The following is a 25834-nucleotide window of genomic DNA, read 5'->3' as shown; positions in this document are numbered from 1 at the left end:
AGAGAAATCAATATTCATACCGCTGGGTTCTAACCTGCCGAGCTGTAGTAAACCACCATCTGCAGCTGCTTCCTGCACAGATGATGTTTTGAGCTCGGGACCATTCTTCAAGACTCACAGCGCCAGAGACCCAGGTTTGACCCTGACTACGTGTGCTGTCTGTACGGAGTTTGCACCTTCTCCCCGTGACCGCGTGGGTTTTCCCCGGGTGCTCCGGCTTCCTCTCGCGCGCGTGTAGGATGGTGCGAGTGTACGGGGTTTATCGCCCGTCGGCGTCGGGCCCACGTCCACGCTGCTTCTCCAAAGTCCGTACAAGAACCTATCCATCTCTGGAGGGAATACAGACGCTAAATGTTGGATTAAGTAGCTCAGCAGGGTCAGGAAATGTCTCTGGAGATTCAAGAGAGTTTATTGTCATGTGTCCCTGATAGGACAATGAAATTCTTGCTTTGCTTCAGCACAATAGAACATAGTCGGCATTGACAACAAAACAGATCAGTGTGTCCATATACCATTATATAAATACTGAATCGGAGAGAAGGAATGGGTGATGTTTCGGGTGGAGATGCTTCTTCAGACGGTGGTGTTTCAGATCGAGGCCCTCCTTCAGACTGAGAGATACGGGTCAGGCAAGGGCACATGTGGTGGACACCTTGGGTTCACTGGGCTGTTTCAATTCTGCATGACTCTTGTGACTTCAGACTGAAATGTGGTCGCTGCTTCACTGCCCGCAGGCGGCTGTGAAGTAATCGGGGAAGTTGACTAGACGCAGGCATTACCGTGGCCACCACAAACCAAGAACAAGAATTAAAATGAAAGTGATTCATCTGTGTCGGAAGGAACTGCAGACGCTGGTTCAAACCTCCAATTTGCGTTTGAGTCAGACCAAACTCGCAAATTGGAGGAACAGCACATCATGTTTCGCTTGGGCAGGTGTGAATATTGATTTCTCTAACTTCAAGCAACCCCTCTCTCCCCATCCCTCCCCCACCCAAGTCATTGTAACAGTTTCCAAGTCATCCTGTTCAGTCTCATTGTCGATAATTCATTTACACCTTGCCCATAGCCAATGATGGCCTGTTTCCTTTAACATTGCTGATATCTTTCATTCATTTGTTCTGTATCGCTCTGTATCACCGTCTTTATCCCGCCTTCCCCTTTCCCCTGACTATCACTGAAGAAGAGTCTCGACCCAAAACGTCACCCATTCCTTCTCTCCAGAGATGCTGCCTGACCCGCTGAGTTACTCCAGCTTTTTGTGTCTAACTTCAGTGATTCATCCACTGGCCAATGAGTTGAGATGTTGAACAAGATGATGTTGAACAAGAGGTAGACTTGCTGCCTTACAGCGCTTGCAGCGCCAGGGACCCGCGTTCGATCCCGTCTACGGGTGCTGTCTGTACGGAGTTTGTACGTTCTCCCCGTGACTATTCCCCGGGATCTTCGGTTTCCTCCCACACTCCAAGGAAGTACAGGTTTGTAGGTTAATTGGCTTGGAATAAGTGTAATAAGTGTAAATTGTCCCTAGTGTGTGTAGGATAGTGTTAGTGTGCGGGGATGGCTGGTCGGTGCATACTCGGTGGGCTGAAGGGCCTGTTTTCACACTGTATCTCTAAACTAAACTAAAACTAAATAAACTGATCTGATCTAAACCAACGTCTGAATACCAGGCACACAACTTGCTGTTGCACAGCTTGTCATTATTTTAATTGAAAGATTACTTCCACCCCCTTTTCACCACAGGCTGAGCTCAGATGATGACTCTAAATCTGGGCAGCCTTGCCTTGTGCCAATCCCATTGTAGGAGCAGGGGCCGCAATGGCCTCCAGAGGCAGGGAAGAGTGTTCATACGTTCTAGGCGCAGATTTAGGCCATTCGGCCCATCAAGTCTATTCCGCCGTTCAATTGTGGCTGATCTATCTTTCCCTCTCAAACTCATTCTCCTGCCTTAGAAACATAGAAAATAGGTGCAGGAGTAGGGGGTACTGATTGGGGATGATCAGCCATGATCACATTGAATGGCGGTGCTGGCTCGAAGGGCCGAATGGCCTACTCCTGCACCTATTGTCTATTGTCTATTGAAAGAGATATCATTTATATTGACAACATTCACAAAGTGGAACACAAAGAGGAGTCCTGCGTTGAGGTTTTAAAACTTAAGAGTCATAGAGTCCTACAGTGTGGAAACAGAGCATCTCCTCTCTCTCCAAGATCACACCAGCTTCTTGTTCTCACCCAACAAGCAGCTAACAATGGCCTGCTTCCTTTAACATCATTAGTTTTTAGCACATCTTTCATTCATTTATCCTATATCTCTCTATATCATCGTCCCCCTCCCCCCCGACTGTCTGAAGAAGGGTCTCGACCCGAAACATCACCCGATCCTTCTTTCCAGAGACGCTGCCTGTCCCGCTGAGTTACTCCAGCATTTTGCGTCTACCTTCGATTGAAGCCAGCATCTGCAGTTCCTTCCTACACATTGATGTTTTCTGCGACTGCTTCCTCCACGCCCTTTCCCACTTCGCCCGTGTACTCTCCGAGAAAGGAAACAGGAAATATTATTTCCCAAAGAGCCCAGGCTTATTGGCAGGTGGATTTATTGGCAGGCTGGCGGGCCTGTTTCTGTTCAAAGCCAGCTTCCAGTGGATGCTGTGTAACATCAGCCATGTGCACAGCGTCTGTTGCTGCGTGCACACGTTGGCACTCATCCCTCTGGCTGCGATCCTCGGCTCTCAGTCCCAATGGCTCAGCAAGGCCCCGTGATCAGCAAGGCCTCCACTGGAGGAGACTAGCGCACTGCTCACTCCCTGCCGTTCCGTTTAGTTTAGATAGGGAAACTCCTCGGTGGGAAATCGGTGGGCCAAATAAATATTAATTAGTATTAATGTTTTATAGAAACATAGAAAATAGATGCAGGAGGAGGCCATTCGGCCCTTCGAGCCAGCACCACCATTCATTGTGATCATGGCTGATCATCCCCTATCAATAACCCGTGCCTGCCTTCTCCCCATATCCCTTGACTCCACTAGCCCCTAGAGCTCTATCTAACTCTCTCTTAAATCCATCCAGTGATTTGGCCTCCGCTGCCCTCCGTGGCAGGGAATTCCACAAATTCACACCTCTCTGGGTGAAAAAGTTTATTCTCACCTTAGTCTTAAATGACCTCCCCTTTATTCTAAGACTGTGGCCCCTGGTTCTGGACTCGCCCAACATTGGGAACATTTTTCCTGCATCCAGCTTGTCCAATCCTTTTATAATTTTATATGTTTCTATAAGATCCCCCCTCATCCTTCTAAACTCCAGTGAATACAAGCCTAGTCATTTACGTGTCATTCCTAACTGTGACTGAGGCCCCGACCACGAGTGAACATTGGGGAACATCAGCGAGGAAGTTGACTGGACTTTGGTTCCTTCCCTCACAGTGGGGAACTTTGGTGCCTCTGTGGGGATATTTGTGTTGTGGACTTCTGTGTTTTTGTGGTTTTTTTTTTAAAATTTGTATGACTGTAAGGAAAATAGCGTGTCGTTGTTTCTTAATTGAAGACAATTCCAATAAATTGAATCCAAATCAAAATCCAAAAATGTCATGTTGTCACTTGCGGGCGGAGCACCAAGGCAAATTCCTTGTATGTGAATATACTTGGCCAAAAAAATATATATTAATTCATTCAAAGGGCTTGTTTCCACGCTGTATCTCTAAACTAAACTCTCCCGTATATATTTAATACCTGTTCCAAAATATTATTATTCCGTAGTAATAAAATGTATTGTGGTGTTTTATTGGTGAGTTAATGAAGCATGTATTCCACCAGTTTATTTGTATGTCATGTTTGGGTAAATATAGAATGAAATGAAAGGGTTATAATCAGTGGCCTTTTTCCAACCACCACTCCCCCGTTCAGCGATGACCTGCCCCTCTTCTCTTCTGCCTTTCTTCACCCCCCCCCTCCTCTCCCCCCCTCCTCCTCTCCCCTTTCCCCTCCACTCCCCTCCACTCCCCCCCACCCTACTCTCCCCCCCTCCTCCTCTCCCCCCCCCCATCCACTCCCCCCCCAAACCTACTCTTCCCCCCCCTCCCCCACCCACACACACTCAGTCCTGACCCAAAACGTCACCTATCCATGTTCTCCACACATGTTGCCTGATCTGCTGAGTTACTCCAGCACTTTGTCTCTTTTTTCTTAAAGTGTGGGTAGAGAAATTGGCTGATCGATTGAAGACAGACACAAAATGCCGGAGTAACTCAACAGGACGGGCAGCATCCCTGGAGAGAAGGAATGGGTGACGTTTCGGGTCGAGACCCTTCTCCGGTTATGGACTGTTGCCTGGAATGGAAAGGTTGGGTAACACTGGCCTGATCGACAACAACTTGTGTTTTTATAGTAAATGAAACTGAAAGGCTTCTGAAGAAGCGACGCATACCTTGAAACGTAGGTTGTTTCTCTAGTGACCTGCTGAACTCGTTTGGCATTTTGTGTTGGTCGTTGCAATTGTGCAGCAACTTTAGCGTGGATTCGCAGCCCCACCCCCTCCCCCCCCCCCCACACCCCGCCTCAGGCACGACACCGAAGTCGAGGACACAACAGAGGTAGAGCTCGGGGTTCCTTCCCGACCACAGGTGCTGCCTGTGTGGAGTTTGCACGTTCTCCCTGTGACCGCGTGGGTTTCCTCCGGGGTACCCGGAGGAAACCCACGCGGTCACAGGGTGAACGTGCAAACTCCACACAGGCAGCACCTGTAGGTTAATTGGCCCTCTGTAAATTGCCCCACGTGTGGAGTTTGCAGGATGTGAAAGTGCGGAAACATAGAATCAGTGTGAACGGGTGATCGCTGGTCGGCATGGACTCGATTAGCCTGACACAACTAGAGAACAGTCCTGAACCTCATTGGAGACCCGTGGACTATCTCTGATCGGGCTTTACCTTGCGCTAAACGTTATTCCCTTATCATGTATTCCTGTACACTGTGGACGGCTCGATTGTAATCACGTATTGTCTTTCTGCGGACTGGATAGCACGCAACAAATGCCTTTCACTGCACCTCGGTACACGTGACAATAAACTAAACTCAGTGGATGAGGCAGCATCTATGGGGCGATGGAATAGGTGACGTTTCGGGTCGAGACCCTTCTTCAGACTGATGGCGGTTCAGTCTGAAGAAGGGTCTCGACCCGAAACGTCATCTATTTCCTTCGCTCCATAGATGCTGCCTCGCCCGCTGAGTTTCTCCAGCATTTTTGTCTACCTTAAACTAAAAAAATAATTTCATAGAAACATAGAAAATAGGTGCAGGAGGAGGCCATTCGGCCCTTCGAGCCAGCACCGCCATTCATTGTGATCATGGCTGATCGTCCCAAATCAATAACCCGTGCCTGCCTTCTCCCCATATCTCTTGATTCTACTATTAGAAACAGAGAAAATTAAATTCATTTTATTCTTCCCATTTTGTTAAAATTTAAATGCAACATTCTTGAATATGGTGCATCATCTGTCATGGCTTTGGTCATCTGCATTCAATCAAGGACAGTGAAACGCCATCACCTTAATACAGTCATTATCCACTTCCCTCTCCAGTTGCTCCATCTGTGTTGTCGGCAGAGTGTCCGATGATCGTTTCCATTCGCCTGGTCTCCTCCCCTCTCCCACTCTGTTCCTTCCTCACATCAATGACCCCCCCCCCCCTCCTACGCCTATCACCCATTCACCCTTCCGCTTCAATCGCTTCAGGCACCAGCAAGCTAACATGTGGAAGGCCATCACTTAATTAGTGTCATAGAGTCACTCATCGTGGAAACGGGCCCTTCAGCTCAACTGGCCCACGCTGACCAACACGCCCCATCTACACCAGTCCCACCTGCCTGCGTTTGACGCAAATCCCTCTAAACCTGGCCTATCCATGCACCAGTCTAAATGTTTGTGATAGTGCCTGCCTCAACTACCTCCTCCAGCAGCTCGTTCCATACACCCACCACCTTTGTGTGAAAAAGGTTACACCTCTTCTTATTAAATCTTTTCCCCCCCACCCTCACCTTAACCCTATGTCTTGGACAATAGACAATAGACAATAGGTGCAGGAGTAGGCCATTCGGCCCTTCGCGCCAGCACCGCCATTCAATGTGATCATGGCTGATCATCCCCAATCAGTACCCCGTTCCTCCCTTCTCCCCATATCCCCTGACTGCTATTTTTAAGAGCCCTGTCTAGCTCTCTCTTGAAAGCATCCAGAGAACCTGCCTCCACCGCCCTCTGAGGCAGAGAATTCCACAGACTCACCACTCTCTGTGAGAGAAAGTGTTTCCTCGTCTCCGTTCTAAATGGCTTACTCCTTATTCTTAAACTGTGGCCCCTGGTTCTGGACTCCCCCAACATCGGGAACATGTTTCCTGCCTCTAGCGTGTCCAAGCCCTTAACAATCTTAGGAATCTTGGAGAATCATATGGAACGTGGATAGACAAAAATGCTGGAGAAACTCAGTGGGTGAGGCAGCATCTATGGAGCGAACGAAATAGGCAACGTTTCAGGTCGAAACCCTTTGGGTTTCGACCCGAAACGTTGCCTATTTCCTTCGCTCCATAGATGCTGCCTCACGCACTGAGTTTCTTCTGCATTTTTGTCTACCTTCAATTTTCCAGCATCTGCAGTTCCTTCTTAAACATAAGGAACGTGGAAACAGGTTTTCTAGCTTGTAGCATGGAAACAGGCCCTCCAGCCCACCGAGTCCACACCGACCATCGATCGCCCGTTCACACGACTTCTATGTTATATCGCTTTCTCATCCACCCCCTACACATGAGGGAAAATTTTCAGCGGCTCATTAAAGCAACAGACCTGCACGTCTTTGGAATGGGGAAGGAAACCGGAGCAACCGGAGGGAGCCCACCCGGCGAACACGCAAACTCCACACGGGCAGCACCCGAGGTCGGGATCGAACCAGGGTCTCTGGCTTTGTAAGGCAGCAGCTCTGCCAACTATGCCAACCCTACTATAGACAATAGACAATAGGTGCAGGAGTATGCCATTTGGCCCTTCGAGCCAGCACCGCCATTCAATGTGATCATGGCTGATGGAACTAATGGAACAACAAAAGTACTCCCATTTTGATTGGGTATAAAGTACACTGTGCGGCACGGTGGCGCAGCGGTAGAGTTGCTGCCTCACAGCGCCAGGGACCCGGGTTCGATCCTGACTACGGGTGCTGTCTGTACGGAGTTTGCATGCTCTCCCCGTGACCACTTGGGTTTTCTCCAAGATCTTCTGTTTCCTCCCACACTCCAAAGACGTACGAGTTTGTAGGTTAATTGGCTTGGGAAAATTGTAAATTGTCCCTAGTGTGTGTAGGATAGTGTGGGTTTGGGTGTGTGGGGACCGCTGGTTGGCGTGGACTTGAGCCTGTTTCCGCGCTGTACCTCTAAACTAAAGTATTGTATTTCCAGCATGCAACTCACGTTTCACAAAGTCTACTTCTGCCAGTGTATTTCTTTCCTGCCACAATAAGAAGCAGATGTTCGGTGAGCAGGGCGTATGACCCTGGGTCCTGGTGCAGCTCGGACTGGGATAGATCTGCCAAGCACCTGCATTTGATCGAGTTTTCTTGGTGTACGGGGTCCAGCGAGCAGCGCTGGGACTCAACATGGAGCCCAGCTGCAGTACGGAGGAGCAAACAGCCCCTCACAAGGTGGGTGGCAGTCCGAGCACTGGCAGCTCAGGGGTTAACTTGCAGCCTCGTAAAACAGCAACACAGGGGAGGGCGCCCGGAACAGTGAGCGCAGGGGGAGAGGGGCAGGCAGGCTGCGCGCAAGGGTACAGAGGGGGGAGAGAGGAGAGTGCACGAGTGGGCAAGAGGCAGGGTAGAGGAGAGGAACAGTGGAGGGGGGGAGAGAGGAGGGGGGAGAGAGGAGGGGGGAGAGGAAGGGGGGGAGAGGAAGGGGGGGAGAGGAAGGGGGGGAGAGGAAGGGGGCGGAGAGGAAGGGGGGGAGAGGAAGGGGGGGAGAGGACGGGGGGGAGAGGAAGGGGGGAGAGACGAACGGGGGAGAGAGGACGGTGGGGGAGAGGAAGGGGGGAGAGAGGAAGAGGGGGGAGAGAGGAAGGGGGGGGGAGAGAGGAAGGGGGGGGAGAGGATGAAAGATTGACTGAAGGGGGGGAAGTGCATCTGGATGGGCAATTATGAAACACAACGACCTGGGTTGGGCTTTTAATGACCTTCTACTGCTACTAACGATGAACATATGTTGTCCTAAATTGAATGAAGCCTGCCTCACAAATCTTATTGTGGAGTCTATGGGAGACATTGTGGATCTGCCCACCCCACTGACCCCCAGCTCCGAAGACAGACCCAGCCAGACACACACACACACAGCAATCTCCGCACTCGCATCCCATTGCGGACCCCAGAAGATTATATTCTTTGCCCTGTAATTACAGGCTTGCAGTCTGTAAAACTGGCAGAGGCACTCTGCAATTTACTAAGCTCCAAGCGATTAAGGAACGTGACGTAAAAACAGATCCTCACTCAGCTGCACAGCACGGCATTTTGGCGAGAGGCAAGGGGGAGGGTTGGTTACTGGCAGTCAGGAGAGAAACCCCTCCCTACCTCCCTCCCTCCTTCCTTCCTTCCTTCCTTCCTTCCTCTGTTAAGTTTGCGGTTCGCAATCAGTCGTTAACCCCCTGTTGGTGACCTCCTGTCGCTAACGTGTAGGAAGCAACTCTAGACGCTGAGGGGGGTTGATGCAGGAGGCAAGACACAGAAAAAGGAATGGGTGATGTTTTGGGTCGAGATGAACGGAGGGGGGAGGAGCAATGTGGACCCGGAGTGGGGGGGGGGGGCTGCTGTGAGGGAAGGGGAGAAGAACAATGGAGGACCCAGGTTGGCGGGGGGGGGGGGGGGGGGGGGGGGGGGGGGGGGGGGAGATGGGGGAACATATTTTGTAACTTTGTCGATGCCCTTTATGTGGCCACTATTTGCATACCTTGCGAAGAGTTCCACTGTGACTGGCCACACATATAATACATTCATTCATTCATCGTTCAGATGGTCCCAACTCACCATCGTGTGTCACGGTCTTGCGTGGCAGCGTGTTCCAGTCGCTGGCCCGGCCAAACTGAAGCAGCAGCGCGATCACCGCGTGGCAGAGCAGGGAACAACCGGCGGCAGCGCCCGCCATCTCTCCCGATCCCGAGACTCCAGCGGCGCCCGCGACCCTCCTGGGTTCGGCGACAGGTGGGAGGCGAATGCCAAGGGCCCTCGGCTGCACTCAACAGGCTCGGGATCTGCGGAGGAAGAAACAGGTGGGTATATCAATGCAGAGAACGGGAGGGGAAGACCAGCCGAATCCAGCACAACATTCCTATCAAGGACAGATACAAAGTTCTGGAGTAACTCAGCGGGACAGGCAGCATCTGTGGAGAAAAAGGGTGTGTAACATAAAAACATAGAAAATAGATGCCAGAGTAGGCCATTCGGCCCTTCGAGCCAGCACCGCCATTCAATATGATCATGGCTGATCATCCACAATCGGTACCCCGTTCCTGCCTTCACCCCATATCCCCTCAGTATCCTGTACCTGCCTTCTCTCCATACCCCCTGATCCCTTTAGCCACAAGGGCCACATCTAACTCCCTCTTAAATATAGCCGATGAACTGGCCTCAACTACCTTCTGTGGCAGAGAATTCCACAGATTCACCACTCTCTGTGTGAAAAATGTTTTTCTCATCTAACGTTTCAGGTCGAGATCCTTCTTCAGATTATTATTTACCTTTGACTAAAACCTTTTATTTTTCACCCTTTCTATTTGTACAGTTTAGTTTATTACTGTTGCCACATGTACCGAGGTACAGTGAAAAGCTTTTTGTTGCATACTACCCAGTCAGGGAACAGAATACAGATGATTACAATCAGGCTGATCAGAGTGAACAGATACAGAGTAAAGGGAATAACGTTTAGTTTAAAATATAGTCAATTAAAGTCTGATTAAAGATAGCCAGCCCGAGGGTCTCCAAACAGTGTTCACAATGTTGTATAAATAACTCGTGCGCAGAATACCCAACCAGTGGGCAAAGAGAGGGGCAAATCTCTTCCATTGCCGTAGTACATTCAGTCCGTCATCCCGGTGCTAGCCCCGAGGTACAAGTATAAAATTAGTCCTACTTCCTTCCACATTCTCCTATTTAGAAATACAGCAAGGAAACAGGCCCTTCGGCCCACCCGATACTGTTTCTGCATTGTATCCCGAAACTAAACTAAACTAAACGCACCTCCACCTGTCTAACGGGTAGCACACCTGCACAAGAAATGAAAGTTTCGCGACTAGACAGATTTGTGAGGACTTGTAACGTTGAAAGAAAATCCTCAGCGAATCCCGTCCAGACCTTTTGCCAATTATCGTTAATAGCTTTTCTCTAACCAAGCACTCTGTCAGAACTGGAAGTGCCCATCAAATGCACATTAATCTTCTCAGCTCTGAAAGAGAACACCGTCAGCTTTTATCGATTCCCACACAGGTTTAGTTTATTAAGTATTAAGATACAGCGCGGAAACAGGCCCTTCGAATCCGCGCCGACCAGCGATCCCCGTACATTAACACAATCCTACACACACTAGGGTCAATTTACAATTTTTACCAAAGCCAATTAGACAATAGACAATAGGTGCAGGAGTAGGCCATTCGGCCCTTTGAGCCAGCACCGCCATTCAATGTGATCATGGCTGATCATCCCCAATCAGTACCCCGTTCCTGCCTTCTCCCCTTATCCCCTAACCTACAAACCTGTACGTCTTTGGAGTGTGGGAGGAAACCGGGGCACCCGGAGAAAACCCATGCAGGTCACAGGGAGAAGGTACAGACTCCGTACAGACAGCACCCGTAGTCAGGATCGAACCTCAGGTCTCTGGCGCTGTAAGGCAGCAACTCTACCGCTGCGCCACGCTGTTGCTCCTTTGTACAACCAAGTAGCAATGAATTCATTGATCACAATATCATTCCATTCAAGGTTCTCGGAGTATTCGAAGCAGATTGGCGGCCAGTCATGACTGAGGAAAGTCCATGAGAATCTCCTGTCCAAATCCAGCAGCAAGCAGCAGGAGACTTGCGGAGTCAGTGCCCAGCTAACCCACACCTTCCACACACACACACACACACAGTTTACACACTGAAAATACCATTTGGTTGTCTAAGAGTGTGTGTGTGTGTGTGTGTGTGTGTGTGTGTGTGTGTGTGTGTGTGTGTGTGTGTGTGTGTATATATATGTGTGTGTGTGTGTGTGTATATATATATATGTGTGTGTGTGTGTGTGTGTGTGTGTATATATATATATGTGTGTGTGTGTGTGTGTGTGTGTGTGTGTGTGTGTGTGTGTGTGTATATATATGTGTGTGTGTGTGTGTGTATATATATGTGTGTGTGTGTGTGTGTGTGTATATATATATGTGTGTGTGTGTGTGTGTGTGTGTGTGTGTGTGTATATATATGTGTGTGTGTGTGAGTGTGTGCACAATGTGTGTGTGTGTGTGTGTGTGTGTGTGTGTGTGTGTGTGTGTGTGTGTGTGTGTGTGTGAGTGTGTGCACAATGTGTGTGTGTGTGTGTGTGTGTGTGTGTGTGTGTGTGTGTGTGTGTGTGTGTGTGTGTGTGTGTGTGTGCGCATGTGTGTGTGTGTGTGTGTGTGTGTGTGTGTGTGTGTGTGCGTGTGCACGTGCCAACGTGTTAAATAGTTACCCCACACACTCACCAGGCGTGCACTACTGGCCTTGTCACTGGCCACCGCTCCTACTGGCAAGGTTGTGAGCATCAGAAGCCCGTTCTTCTTCCCGTTCCAAGTCCCTCAGATGGAATGGGCGGCAGAGCCAAAGCCAGTCGGAGGTGCTGGCTAACAGGCGCGAGTCGTGGGCTCTGCCAGGGACCGCCCAGACGCTTCTTGTCTGTCACAACTCCCCGCTGAGCAATCAAACACAAACCCTCAGCAGTGAGATCATTAAACCACTCGCCCTTTGCATTGCACCGAGCGGTTCCCTGGGGAAACTATCCCCCTTGTTGGCATGACGTGCTGGAGATAAATGAGATCATGGCCTGTCCCCACTTACATCATCTCTGCCGTTTCTCCGGAGTTGGCGGCTGTTGCAATTAAACTTCCTTGCCAGCAACTCAGCGGGACAAGCAGAGAGAAGGAATGGGTGACGTTTCGGGTCAGTGAAGACAGGTCTCGACCCAACACATCACCCATTCCTTCCCTCCAGAGTTGCTGCCTGTCCCACTGAGTTACTCCAGCATTTTCGGTTTAAACCAGCACCTGCAGTTTAGTCAGCCGGCCAAGTTTATTGCCACGTGTACCGAGGCACGGTGAAAAGCTTTTGTTGCACGCCATCAGTCAGCAGAAAGGCGACACGTGATTACAATCGAGCACTTTACAGTGTAGAGATACATGATATGGGAATGTGGGATGAGAACATGCCCAACGAGGTTCACTGGACAAGTGGTACATGCAAGGCAATAGACTTTATCAAGTCACCAAACTCTGGGGCGGTGCAGAGGTAAAGTTGCTGCATTAAGGGCCTGTCCAACTTGGCAATTTTTTCGGTGACTGCCGGCAACATTGACCGACGTATCAGGTCACCGAAAGATTTCTGACGTAATGACTAATGGACGCGCGGATTTTGAAATGTTCAAAATCTTTTGGCTGCACTGATACGACGCCGGCAATCGGCAAAAACAAAAAATCGGCAAGTGGGATAGGCCCTTTACAGTGCCAGGGACCCGGGTTCGATCCCGACTACAAGTGCTGTCTTGTCTGTACGGAGTTTGTATGTTCTCCCTGTGGCCTGCGTGGGTTTTCTCCGGGATCCCCGGTTTCCTCCCGCACTCCAAAGACGTCCAGGGTTGCAGGTTAATTGGCTTTGGTTAAATCTGTGAAATTGTCCCTGGTTTGGAGGGTAGTGCCAGTGTGTGGGGTGTTCGCTGGTCTGGGTAGGGGTGAAGGGACTGTTTCTGTGCTGCGTCATTCTACACTCTACCTGGAAGTCCCTTTATTCTTTACTCTCTGACAATAAGTGTGATCAATCACACACGTTTAACTCCTTGGATGAAAAGGCCGATCCCTAATTCTTTTTAATGTTCACTAATTTTGGTCTCTTCCACAACTCTTAGATGTCTTTTCACACAACTGCCCATCTCTTTACTTTGGACATATAGTTAGGAAACTGGCTGTGTCCACACCGACCAGCAATCACCCCGTCCCTACACTAGGTAGACAAAAATGCTGGAGAAACTCAGCTGGGTGAGGCAGCATCTAGATGCTGCCTCACCCAGCTGAGTTTCTCCAGCATTTTTGTCTACCTTCGATTTTTCCAGCATCTGCAGTTCTTTCTTACACACCATGTACACTAGCACGATCCCACACACTAGGGACATTTTTTAAAACTTTTACCGAAGCCAATTAACCTGCAAACCTGCGCACGTCTTTGGAGTGTGGGAGGAAGCCCGGAGCACCCGGAGAAAAACCCACGCAGTCATGAGGAGAACGTGCAAACTCCGTACCGACAGTCAGGATCGAAACTGGGACTCCCCTTCCAGGTGTCTCCTCCCGAGTCTCTTCTCTGCACTAACACAGTCCAGCCCGTTTGCAAACTCACAGTTCAGGGACTAAGGCGAGGATCGTTGGCTTGAAACCTCTCCTGTAGCCGCATAATAGATAATAGACATAGACAATAGGTGCAGAAGTAGGCCATTCGGCCCTTCGAGCCAGCACCGCCATTCAATTAAATTAAATTTCTTTATTTATATAGCACATTTTTAGTCAACTTGCATTGACCCCAAAGTGCTTCACATGATTACATCCACACACACAGGCAAAGGTGGGTGAAGTGTCTTGCCCAAGGACACACACAGGCAAAGGTGGGTGAAGTGTCTTGCCCAAGGACACAACGACAGTATGCACTCCAAGCGGGATTCGAACCAGCTACCTTCCGGTTGCCAGCCGAACACTTAGCCCATTGTGCCATCTGTCGTCCTTGTGATTCAATGTGATTATGGCTGTGACTGGAGCAGTAGATCTCCAAGTGGGGTCTCACCAAGGCAAGATACAAATAGAAACTTCCACGCTACAAATGTGTTAATCTGAAGTGGACATATAAACCTGCTCTGCAACTTTCAGGTATGTCTCTGTGTAAGTGCGTGTTTGCATGTGTGTGCACGTGTGTATATCTGGGTGGGTGCCTCCGGCTGTGGGCGTCATTGCTACTTGTGTGCACGCATGTCCATGTATGGGGACACAAACTGTGTGTAACTCAGCGGGAGAAAAACAGAGAAAATAGGTGCAGGAAAATATGTCCATTCGGCCCTTCAAGCCAACACCGCCATTCAATATGATCATGGCTGATCATCCACAATCAGTACCCCGTTCCTGCTTTCACCCCACGTCCCTTGACTTCGTTAGCCCTAAAAGCTCCATCTAACTCTCTCTTGAAAACATGCAGTGAATTGGCCTCCACTGCCTTGTGGCAGAGAATTCCACAGATTCACAACTCTCTGGCTGAAAATGTTTTTCCTCATGCTCCCGATGTTGGGGAAGTCCAGGACAAGGGGTCACAGCTTAAGGATAAGGGGGAAATCCTTTAAAACCGAGATGAGAAGAACTTTTTTCACACAGAGAGTGGTGAATCTCTGGAACTCTCTGCCACAGAGGGTAGTCGAGGCCAGTTCATTGGCTATATTTAAGAGGGAGTTAGATGTGGCCCTTGTGGCTAAGGGGATCAGAGGGTATGGAGAGAAGGCAGGTACGGGATACTGAGTTGGATGATCAGCCATGATCATATTGAATGGCGATGCAGGCTCGAAGGGCCGAATGGCCTACTCCTGCACCTAATTTCTATATTTCTATCTTTCTATCCCTTATTCTTAAACTGTGACCCCTGGTTCTGGACTCCCCCAACATCAGGAGCATTTTTCATGAATCTAGCCTGTCCAATGTCTTAAGAATTTAATGATTCTATAAGAACGCCTCTCATCCTTCTAAAATCCAGTGTCAGGCAGTATCTCTGGAGAAAAGGATCAGGTGAAGTTTCGGTTCGAGACCCTTCTTATCCCAATGGTTTTGTTTGTCTACCCAATTTTGAATCCTAATTATTTAATGGATGCCTCAAACCAGGACATGTCTTTATTCCAGCAGGTACATGTGGACGACAGATGGCACAATGGGCTAAGTGTTTGGCTGGCAACCGGAAGGTAGCTGGTTCGAATCCCGCTTGGAGTGCATACTGTTGTTGTGTCCTTGGGCAAGACACTTCACCCACCTTTGCCTGTGTGTGTGAATGTAATTATGTGAAGCACTTTGGGGTCAATGCAAGTTGACTAAAAATGTGTTATATAAATAAAGAAATTTAAAATTTAATTTAATAGGATAGATTTCGGAGGGATATGGGCCAAATGTGGGCTGGTGTAGATGGGGTATCCTGGTCAGTATGGGCAAGTTGGGCCGATTTTCGTGCTGTATGTATGAAACATAGAAAATGGGTGCCGGAGTAGGCCATTCGGCCCTTCGAGTCAATACGATCATGGCTGATCATCTAAAATCAGTACCTCTTTCCTGCTTTTACCCCCATATCCCTCGATTCATTTAGCCCCAAGAGTTATATCTATCTCTCTTTTGAAACTCTCTCTCGATGACGACCTACTCTTGAAACCTATATCTCAATAAGGACAAAGAAAAGCTTCGTACATTGATGGCTGGTGTAGAAGGCATTCATAACGAGGCCTCTGGATTCATGTGATATAACTCAGTAAGATCTCTGGAGCAACTGGAGACTGCTAATGCAAAATGAAGATGATGTAATTGGAGGGCAGGCCCTGATCTAATCTGCCGTCACCACGTCAAGGGGACTAGGAGGTGAGACTCCACTGGGAACGGCTCAACATAATAGAGAGAGTGTCAGCAGTTTAATGAGATGGACAAACACGGAGTTATGCGCCCGTACATCTGCGTGCGTGTGTACGCATGCACACGGACACGCGTGTCAGGGCTAAATATAGAGTAGTTCATGACAACCCACGCAATCAAATAGCGCACAGGAACGTGCCCCAGGGTGGTGAATCTGTGGAACTCATTGTTACAGAAGGCTATGGAGGCCAAGTCAGTGGAAATATTGTTACTGCAAAGATGGTTAGATTCTTGATTAGTACGGGTGTCAGAGGTTATGGGTTGAAGGCAGGGGCAGGAAGATTGCAACCTTCACGTGGTCCGCCCTGTTTCGACTAATGCAATCAACTCGACGTGCACAAACAGAAGATCAAATAGAACAAGTTGTCCAACAACTTTAGGCTGTGCACGCCACATTGAAAGAAGAAGTAGTAGGTTGAAGGCAGGAGAGGAAGAGATGGACCAGCCATGATTGAATGGCGGAGTAGACTTGATGGGCCGAACGGCTTAATTCTACTCCTATTCCTTAAGACTTCAATCCAGAGGAATTGCATTTAAACCAAAGAACGAGGGTGGCACAGCGATTTGAGTTGCTGCCTCACAGCGCCAGAGACACAGGATCGATCCCGACTACGGGTGCTTGTCTGTATGGAGTTTGTACACTTTCCCCGTGACCACGTGGGTTTTCTCCAGGTGCTCCGGTTTCTTCCCACACTCCAAAGACGTGCACGTTTGTAGGTGAATTGTCTTTGATAAATTATCCCTAGTGTGTAGGATAGAACTAGTGTACGGGGGGGTGATCGATGGCCGGCGCGGACTTGGTGGGCCAAAGGGCCTGTTTCCTCGCTGTATCTCTAAACTAAACACTGTAAAAAAAAACATGGGCTAACTCCCATTGTTATTTGTGAATCTATGGAATTCTCTGCCGCAGAAGGCAGTGGAGGCCAATTCACTGGGTGTTTTCAAGAGAGAGTTAGATTTAACTCCTAGGGCTAAAGGAATCAAGGGATATGGGGGGGGGGGGGGGGAAGCAGGAACGGGGTACTGATTTTGGATGATCAGCCATGATCATATTGAATGGCGGTGCTGGATCGAAGGGCCGAATGGCCTACTCCTGCAGCTATGTTTCGATTCGACAAACATGAAACGCAATTTAAACTCTGCCATAGGCCTGCCTAAATTAATTCACAAAAGCTGAACTTCTACTCTGAATTCGAAACGCAACGTCTTATTAATATCCTTCCCTTCTTGTTTGTACCTGCACTGGCACACGTTTACAGAACTATTCTGGAGCACATCCAACATCATACAGCCACGCACAATAGAGAATGAAAAAAAACTCCCCCTCTATTGAAAACACAGCCCGCAGCACATGAAAACAAACCTTCAGGGCTAGGATAAGTCTTAAAACATGATTTCCTGAAAGTGTTTTGCCGTCCAAAGTGGGTAGACCCCGTACACTACAGAGTCAAATCACTCACCCCACCAAGACCCTCCCCAAGTTGTGTATTTGAATTCAATCCGATTTTTCTCCTTTCACTTTTGAAGTTTCTTTTTGAGTATAATTTCCTTGGCAGCGCCTTCTAGATCATATCTCACCGAGTTGTGTTAAACAACATTTTTGTTTCTTCTCCAGTTCCCTGTTCTTTATTTCTTTTTTTAAAATGAGTGTTTGCCGTTGCTCACAGTCTGTGTGTGGCTCAATACCAGCGGTGACCTCGCTGCACTGTGGAGAACATGCAAACTCCACACAGGCAGTGCAGCGGTAGAGTTGCTGCCTTACAGCGGCAGAGGCCCGGGTTCGATCCCAACTGCGGGTGCTGTCTCTACGGAGTTTGTACGTTCTCCCCGTGACCGCGTGGGTTTTCTCTGAGATCTCCGGTTTCCTCCCACACTCCAAAGGCGTACAAGTTTGTAGGTTAATAGGCTTGGTGTCACTCGTGTTCGATCCTGACCTTGGGTGCTGTCTGTGTGGAGTTTGCACGTTCTCCCTGTGACCGAGTGGGTGCTTTAGTTTCCTCCCATGTCGCAAAGACATGCGAGTTGGTAGATTAAATGTCTCTTTAATTGGGGTGTGTGTGTGCGCGTGTGTCTGTGTGCATTTGTGTGTGTGTGTGTGTGTGTGTGTGTGTGTGTGTGTGTGTGTGTGTGTGTGTGTGTGTGTGTGTGTGTTGTGTGTGCGCGTTTGTGTGTCTGTGTGTGTGTGACTGTGTGTGTGTGTGTGTGTGTGTGTGTGTGTGTGTGTGTGTGTGTGTGTGTGTGTGTGTCTGTCTGTCTGTCTGTGTGTCTGTCTGTCTGTCTGTGTGTGTGTGTGTGTGTTAGTGTGTAGGGATCGCTGGTCGGCGTGGACTCGGTGGGCCGAAGGGCCTGTTTCTGCGCCAATAATAATCTAAAACTAAACCTCCTGTGGAACTGCTGAAGACAGATGAAGATAGATATCAGACAACATCTCGTTCTTTCCCAGCATTTAATGTGAGTTGCCAGTGACAGAGATAAGCAACCCCTCGGGTTCCTGGCCAGTTCCCACAGTCCTGTAAGTGGCTCTGACGTGGGCAGCGTCAGCGGGGACCTCCGGCTGCCAGGAGGGTTAGCGACAGGCAGTTGCCGACGGCACTTTGCACGGGTTCCAGCCGGTGCCAGCAATTGCAGGGACCGAGCCAGATCCAAACGAGTCCAGTCCAATGTTTACATTCCACCCATCCTTCCTTGTCTGATGCTATCAAAACAACATTAACTCCCTTCCCCTGGCAAATGCTATCAAACTTCTCCTTAAATGCATCTGTACTTCCCGCCTGAACCCTTCCCTGTGAGAATATTCTCCCACTCTCTTGCCTCCGACTTCATAGTTCAGTTTAGTTTAGTTCAATTTAGAAATGCAGCTAGGAAACAGGCCCTTCGGCCCACCAGGCCCGTGCCGACCAGCGATCCCCGCATATTAACACTATCCTACATGCACTAGGGACAATTTTTACATTTACCAAGCCAACTTGCCGACATGCCTGTATGTCTTTGGAGTGCGGGAGGAAACTGAAGATCTCGGAGAAAACCCACGTAGATCACGGAGAGAACGTACAAACTCCGTACAGACAGCGCCCGTAGTCGGGGTCGAACCGGGGTCTCCGGCGCTGCACGGCAGCAACTCTACCGCTGCACCACCGTGCCACCCCAAAGTTCAGTTTAGTTTATTATCACATGTACCGAGGTACAGTAAAAAGCTTTGTGTTGCGTGCTAACCAGTCAGCGGTAAGACAATACAAGGTTACAATCGAGCCATTTACCATGCCATAAATACATGATAAGGGAATAACGTGTTGTGCAAGGTAAAGCCAGTGAAGCCCCAACATAGATAGTTCAAGGGTCATCAAGATAGTAGTTCAGGACTACTCTCTGGTTGTGGTAGGATGGTTCAGTTGCCTTTCTTGAGGTCCTCTGAGGGACCTATGTATGTATTGTTAGATCTATGTACCACTGTATGTAGCATGTTAGTACCCGCACTGATGTAAAGCACTTTGGTCAACGAGAGTTGTTTTTAAATGTGCTATAGAAATAAAATTGACTTGATAACGGCTGGGCAGAAACTGTCCCTGATTCTGGAGTGGAATCATTCCACATTCCCTGTTTATTTTCCTGACGGCTTTAGTTTTAGTTGGGTCATTGGAGACCCTTGGACTATCTTTAATCGGACTTTATCTTGCACTAAACGTTATTCCCTTTATCCTGTATCTGTACGCTGTGGACTCCTCGACTGTAAAGACGTATTGTCTTTCCGCTGACTGGAGAGCATGCAACAAAAGCTTTTCACTGTACCTCGATACACGTGACAATAATATATTAATTTGTTTATTATCACACAGTACAGTTTAGTTTATTGTTATGTATACAGAAGTGCAGTGAAAAGATTTTCTTTGTGTGTTATCCAGTCAAAGAAGACTAACATGAATACAATCAAACGGTCCACAGTTTACAGATAAAGGATAAGGGTATAACATTTATAACATTGAAATCCGACTTTCTTTGAATGGTGGCCTCTAGTTTTAGAAAGATAGAAATATTGGAAAAAAAAGGTACAGGAGCAGACCATTCGGCCCTTCGAGCCAGCACCACCATTCAATATGATCATGGCTGATCATCCACAATCAGTACCCCATTCCTGCTTTCTCCCCATATCCCCTGATTCCATTAGGCCTAATAGCTACATCTAACTCTCTCTTGAAAACATCCTGTGAATTGGCCTCCACTGCCTTCTGTGGCAGAGAATGTTTGTAGGTTAATTGGCTTCTGCAAATTGTCCCGAGTGTGTAGAATAGAGCTAGTAAATGGCGCGGACCCGGTGGGCTGAAGGGCCTGTTTCAACGAGGTATCTCTAAACTAAACTAAATATAACAAGTCTATCGGGAGAGGAGGGGTCAGCTGGCAAAAAGTACACAGGATATCCTACGCGGCGTTCCCTTCCCATCTAACCAGCACATTGTACTTTCAGTTAGTTGTTTGTAGCCAGGATGGGTATGGTCACTCCAACAAAAATTGAACTCTCACCCAAACGTACGGCAAACTACTGTTTCGGTTGCAAACTGCTCCAACGCTCTGCTCTCTCCCCATCCCGGAAAGCGCTTCCACTTTTCCGTCTTGCCAAGCTAAAGGCCTCACTGTGCGAAAGAGTGGATTGTTCCTGGAGTCGTACGAGCCGAGGGCTGGAGGCCCTGCAGCAGCCTGGGGCTGGGCTGGACCCAGGCGGCCATTCCAGGAAGCCCAAGACCGGCACGAAGCCTACAGCGGCGGAGGACACCGTGGGTACCCTTGGCCAGGCCGACCCTGCAACACCACCAGGACAACGGACCTTCATGGTCAGGTCAAGATCCCTGCACATACAACTGGGACTTGAACATGGTGCCAAAAACTGGCGACCCATAACACTGTCTCTGTCTATTCCTGCTATCAACTTGTACTGGATCTGAGATGCCTACCTAATATGTATCTAAGTGCTTATGTACAGTGATACTTGTACTGAACTGTATACAACAAATGAATTGCACTGTACCTCGGTACATGTGGTAAATAAAGTTCTGTACCGTACCAGTGGGCTAGAAGTGATTACAAATCAACTCTGTTGTCATTAAGGGCAAGGGTCTCCGCTTAGTCACCCTAGCAGCTCTTGAAGCCAAAGCCTCATTGCCTCAGATGCTTCTGGCTTCCTGCCTGTGTCCTTACATTTAATTAGTCCATTAAGGAGATTGACCAAACCGGTCGATAAAAATAAAATCTGACTTTAGCCCAGATTGATAAGATTAATGTCTCTGTGGTAGGTCAGAGCTCACTACGCAGCAAGCTCAGGCAATCTTAGTGTGTAGTTGTGTAGGAAGGAACTGCAGATGCTGGTTTACACTGGAGAGAAGGAATGGGTGATGTTTCGGGTCGAGAGCCTTCTTCAGACGGGTTGATGATAAGAGACAGCTATGAGGTGTTGTGACCACGGAAGAATCCCGTGTTGGATCGTCAGACCTTGCTGAGTTGGTGAAGCTCCAAGCTGGTGTGTTACATGGTGGCCATTGGTATGGCTTCTTCCATGTGTAGGGAGGAACTGCAGATGTGTAGGGAGGAACTGCAGATGTGCAGGATAAGGAACTGCAGGATGAGAGGGATCTTGTTGAAACACTTAAGTTTATTTAGGGATTGGACAGGCTAGAGGCAGGAAACATGTTCCCGATGTTGGGGGAGTCCAGAACCAGGAGCCACAGTTTAAGAATAAAGGGTCGGCCATTTAGAACGGAGACGAGGAAAAATGTTTTCACACCGAGGGTTGTGAATCTGTGGAATTCTCTGCCTCAGAGGGTAGTGGAGGCCAATTCTCTGGATGCTTTCAAGATAGAGTTAAATAGAGCTCTTAAAGATAGCGGAGTCAGGGGATATGGGGAGAAGGCAGGAACGGGGTACTGATTGTGGATGATCAGCCTCAGTGAATGGCAGTGCTGGCTCGAAGGGCCGAATGGCCTACTCCTGCACCTATTATCTATTGTCTATTGTGTGTGAAGGAACCGCAGATGCTGGTTTAAAGTGAAGATAGACACAAAATGCTGGAGTAACTCATTTGTGTGTTCACATGGTACTTTGTGGGAACGGCTGGGGCTGGAGTGCTTCCTGAATAAGATGGATAATGTTTTAATGTTAGTGTTTTGATATGAGATCGTTTAAAAACTTAGGAAAACAAAATATTGGAGATAAAGATCAAAGAAAAGATTGGGCACAGAGCAAGTCCCCCTGACAACTGCATGGGGCCTCTTTTCACTCTGGGGCCTCTTTTCGCTCGTAGCCAGTCTGAGGTTGGAAGCAGAGTAAAGATCCAGCTGCTTTAACTGTGAAGCACATGACTATGAAAGGGGTAGACAAAAGTGCTGGAGAAACTCAGCAGGTGCGGGCAGCATCTATGGAGCGAAGGAAATAGGCAACGTTTCGGGACGAAACGTTGCCTATTTCCTTCGCTCCATAGATGCTGCCGCACCCGCTGAGTTTCTCCAGCACTTTTGTCTACCTTCGATTTTCCAGCATCTGCAGTTCCTTCTTAAAGATTATGAAAGGGGTATTTTGTTGACCAGCCTTCAAATGTGCTCTAAGTCAGCACAGAGGTACAATTAAAGACAAGGCACACAGTGCTGGAGTAACTCAGGCGGGTCAGGCAGCATCTCGGGAGAAAAAGGATGGGAAAAGAATCTCTCGACCCGAAATGTCACCCATCCTTTTTCACCATTGATGCTGCCTTACCTGCTGAGTTACTCCAGCATTTTGTATCTATCTCCAGTTATCCTAATACCTCCCAGTTGGGTCTGTTAATAGTCAGTGCAAACCCCAATGCCATCGTGGAAAAGTTACAGCACAGGAACAGGCCCTTCGGCCCACAGCAGCTGTGTGGGACACAGTGGCAAGATAAACTAATCCCATCTGCCTGCACGTGAACCATTCCCCATGCATCCATGTGCCTATAGGGCCTGTCCCACTTGCATGCGTTTGGCGCGACCAAACGTGGTCGCTTGAGGCGTACGGGCACCGTATAGCCGCGCGGGGCCGGTCCCACTTAGAAGCGCGGAGTTGTGCGGGGTTGGTCCCGAGATCGCACAAGGCTCCGAAAATCTGACAGTGTCCGAAATCTTCACGCGCCAGCAACCTGCCCAGCATATTGGTGCGGCACGGTGGCGCAGCGGTAGAGTTGCAACCTCACAGCGCCAGAGACCCGGGTTCGATCCCGACTACGGGTGCAGCCTGTATGGAGTTTGTACGCCCGTCCCGTCCCGTCACCCCCGTGACCGCATGGGTTTTCTCCGGGTGCTCCTGTTCCCCACCGCGCTCCAAAGACGTGCAGGTTTGTAGCCTAATTGGCTTCGGCAATAAATGGTAAATTGTCCCTAGTGCGTGTAGGATAGTGCTAGTGTACGGGGTGATGGCAGGTCGGAAGGGCTTGTTTCCGCGCTGTATCTTTGCAGTCTAAATATCCTTTTTTTTTTTAAACTTTGCGGGGTGGAATCTCAGACCCTCGTGCACATGTGATGATTTCTCCATGTCTAGCCTCCCTGAACACAACTTAGGTCCCAGCTCACGATTCATCCCCACGTCCAACTTTTTGTTTTGCAAAAAGCAATCAAATGCCTGATTAGATTCATCTCCAACTTAATTGTGCCCTTGACATTTATTAAATATTGACTGAGTTAAAATCCAGTTGCATTATCACTTGGACAGATTCAATATTCACCCTGTACCCCGGCATCAGAACTGACCGAAACAATTACCGCACTTACTAGAGATTGATAAAAGGTTCTTGTTTAATTTCTTGCCAGTTTAGCTATGCGCCCCAACCCACACACCCTTGAGCCAAGGGCCACGGGATCAAGCAGAACAAGGCAAGAGTGTTACGCTGCAGTATGTACCAAAATGGAACAATTACATTCTTCCTTGCAGTAGTAGAACAGGTCTATAAATGCAATCCTCAGAGGATTGTATAATTTAAAGAACGTTCTATAAATCTAAAGAATCACGAATCAAGAGTGTTTTATTACAATACAATACAATACATACAATACAATTCAATACAATTCAATTTATTGTCATTTGGACCCCTTGAGGTCCAAACGAAATGTCGTTTCTGCAGCCATACATTACAAACAAATAGACCCAAGACACAACATAATTTACATAAACATCCATCACATTGCTGTGATGGAAGGCCAAAAAAACTTCTCTCTCCACTGCACTCTCCCCCCCCCCGATGTCAGAGTCAAAGTCAAAGCCCCCGGCGGGCGATGGCAATTGTCCCGTGGCCATTAAAGCCACACCGGGTGATGCAAGGTCGCGCACCGGGTTCTTGGTGTTAGAGCCCCCGGCGTGCGCTCACAGAGTCCCGCGGCCATTCCAAGCCGCGCGGGGCGGTGCTGTAAGGCCCCGCTCCAGGAGCTCTTCAACCCCGCAACTCGGGCGGGAGAAGTCGCCGTTGCGGAAGCCCCGAAAAGCGGTCTCCCTCCAGGGACCCGCGGGCTCCCGGTGTCACTGCCCGCCAAACCCGCAGTTGCAGCCACCGAATCTCCGGGGGTCGGGTCGCAGCAGCGTCCACCACAGCTCCACCCGCTCTGGACTCGGCCAGCTCCGCGACGGTGAGGTGAGTAGTCGGCACCACAGCCCCCGGTCTTCCTGTTGGAGGCCGCTCCTCGTTGCAGCCCCAACGACAACGGAGACCCGACAAAGAAAAGGTCGGGTCTCCCGTGCAGGGAGAGATTTAAAAGTTACCCCCTCCCCCCACACCACCCCCACCCCCCCACACACATACCCCAACAAAAAATAACAAAAACTACATTAAAAACATAGACATAAAATAATAAAAACGCAGACGGACTGCAGAGGCCGCTGCTGACGAGAGCTGCTGACGAGAGTCGCGCTGGGACATTATTGTCATATGTCCCAGGCAGAACAATGAAATTCTTACTTGCAGCAGCACAACAGAATATGCAAGACGAGACTAATGCCCCCAGGTCTATGTTGCTCAAAACTTATTTGGAGGTTGTTGTGTTTAATAGCCTGATGGCTGTGGGGTAGTAGCTGTTCCTGAACCTGGATGTTACAGTTTTCAGGCTCCTGTATCTTCTTCTTGATGGCAGTGGTGAAATGAGTGCATGGCCAGGGTGGTGTGGATCTCCGATGATGCTGGCTGCCTTTTTGAGGCAGCCACTCCTGTAATCCCTTCGATGATGGTGGGGAGGTCAGTACCCGTGATGGACTGGGCAGTGTTCACCACCTTGGGCAGTCTTCTTTTTCGCTCCTGGCCGTTGAAGTCGCAGATCCAGGCAACGTCAGTGCAAGGCTTGGTTGCTGCCTTACAGCGCCAGAGACCCGTGTTGGGTCCTGAACAGCTGTCTGTATGGAGTTTGTACCTTCTCCCTGTGACCACGTGGGGTTTCTCTCCAGGTGCTAGGGTTTCCTTTCACATTCCAAAGACGTGCAGGTTTGTGGATTAATGGGGTTCTGTAAATTGTCCCTAGTGTGTAGGATAGGACTAGTGAACACTGGTCGGCACGGACTTGGTGGGCCGAAGGGCCTGTTTCCAAACTGCTCTGAAACTAAAACAAATCAAAGCCCAATGTCCCTTTTTTCTCACTTTTTTCACACACAGTGGTGAATATCTGGAACTCTCTGCCACAGTTGAGGCCAGTTCATTGGCTATATTTAAGACGGAGTTAGATGTGGCCCTTGTGGCTAAAGGGAACAGGGAGTATGGAGAGAAGGCAGGAACAGGATACTGAGTTGGATGATCAGCCATGATCATATTGAATGGCGGTGCAGGCTCGAAGGGCCGAATGGCCTACTCCTGCACCTATTTTCTATGTTTCTATGTCCCGCGTGCAATCAGGATAGTTCATAGTTTGAAGTTTAGTCGGTGTGCTGTAGTGTTCAATAGCT

The 25834-nt window shown here is 49.0% G+C and overlaps 1 protein-coding gene across 2 annotated transcripts in view; it reads right to left on the bottom strand.

Annotated features, from left to right (window-relative positions):
• Positions 1 to 25834, bottom strand: part of sema4c (semaphorin 4C) — a 78498-nt gene that overhangs the window by 37846 nt on the left and 14818 nt on the right. For both annotated transcript variants that reach the window (XM_033013864.1, XM_033013865.1), the window contains exon 2: positions 9043 to 9266. In XM_033013864.1, the coding sequence (XP_032869755.1) occupies positions 9043 to 9160 (118 nt within the window). In that variant the 5' untranslated portion in view covers positions 9161 to 9266. The remainder of the gene's footprint in view (positions 1 to 9042; positions 9267 to 25834) is intronic.

Source organism: Amblyraja radiata, chromosome 39 (assembly GCF_010909765.2).
Source record: "Amblyraja radiata isolate CabotCenter1 chromosome 39, sAmbRad1.1.pri, whole genome shotgun sequence".
NCBI classification, from domain to species: Eukaryota; Metazoa; Chordata; class Chondrichthyes; order Rajiformes; family Rajidae; genus Amblyraja; species Amblyraja radiata.
Note: the sequence above shows the minus strand (reverse complement) of the source record. Positions and strands in the feature narration are given on the sequence as shown.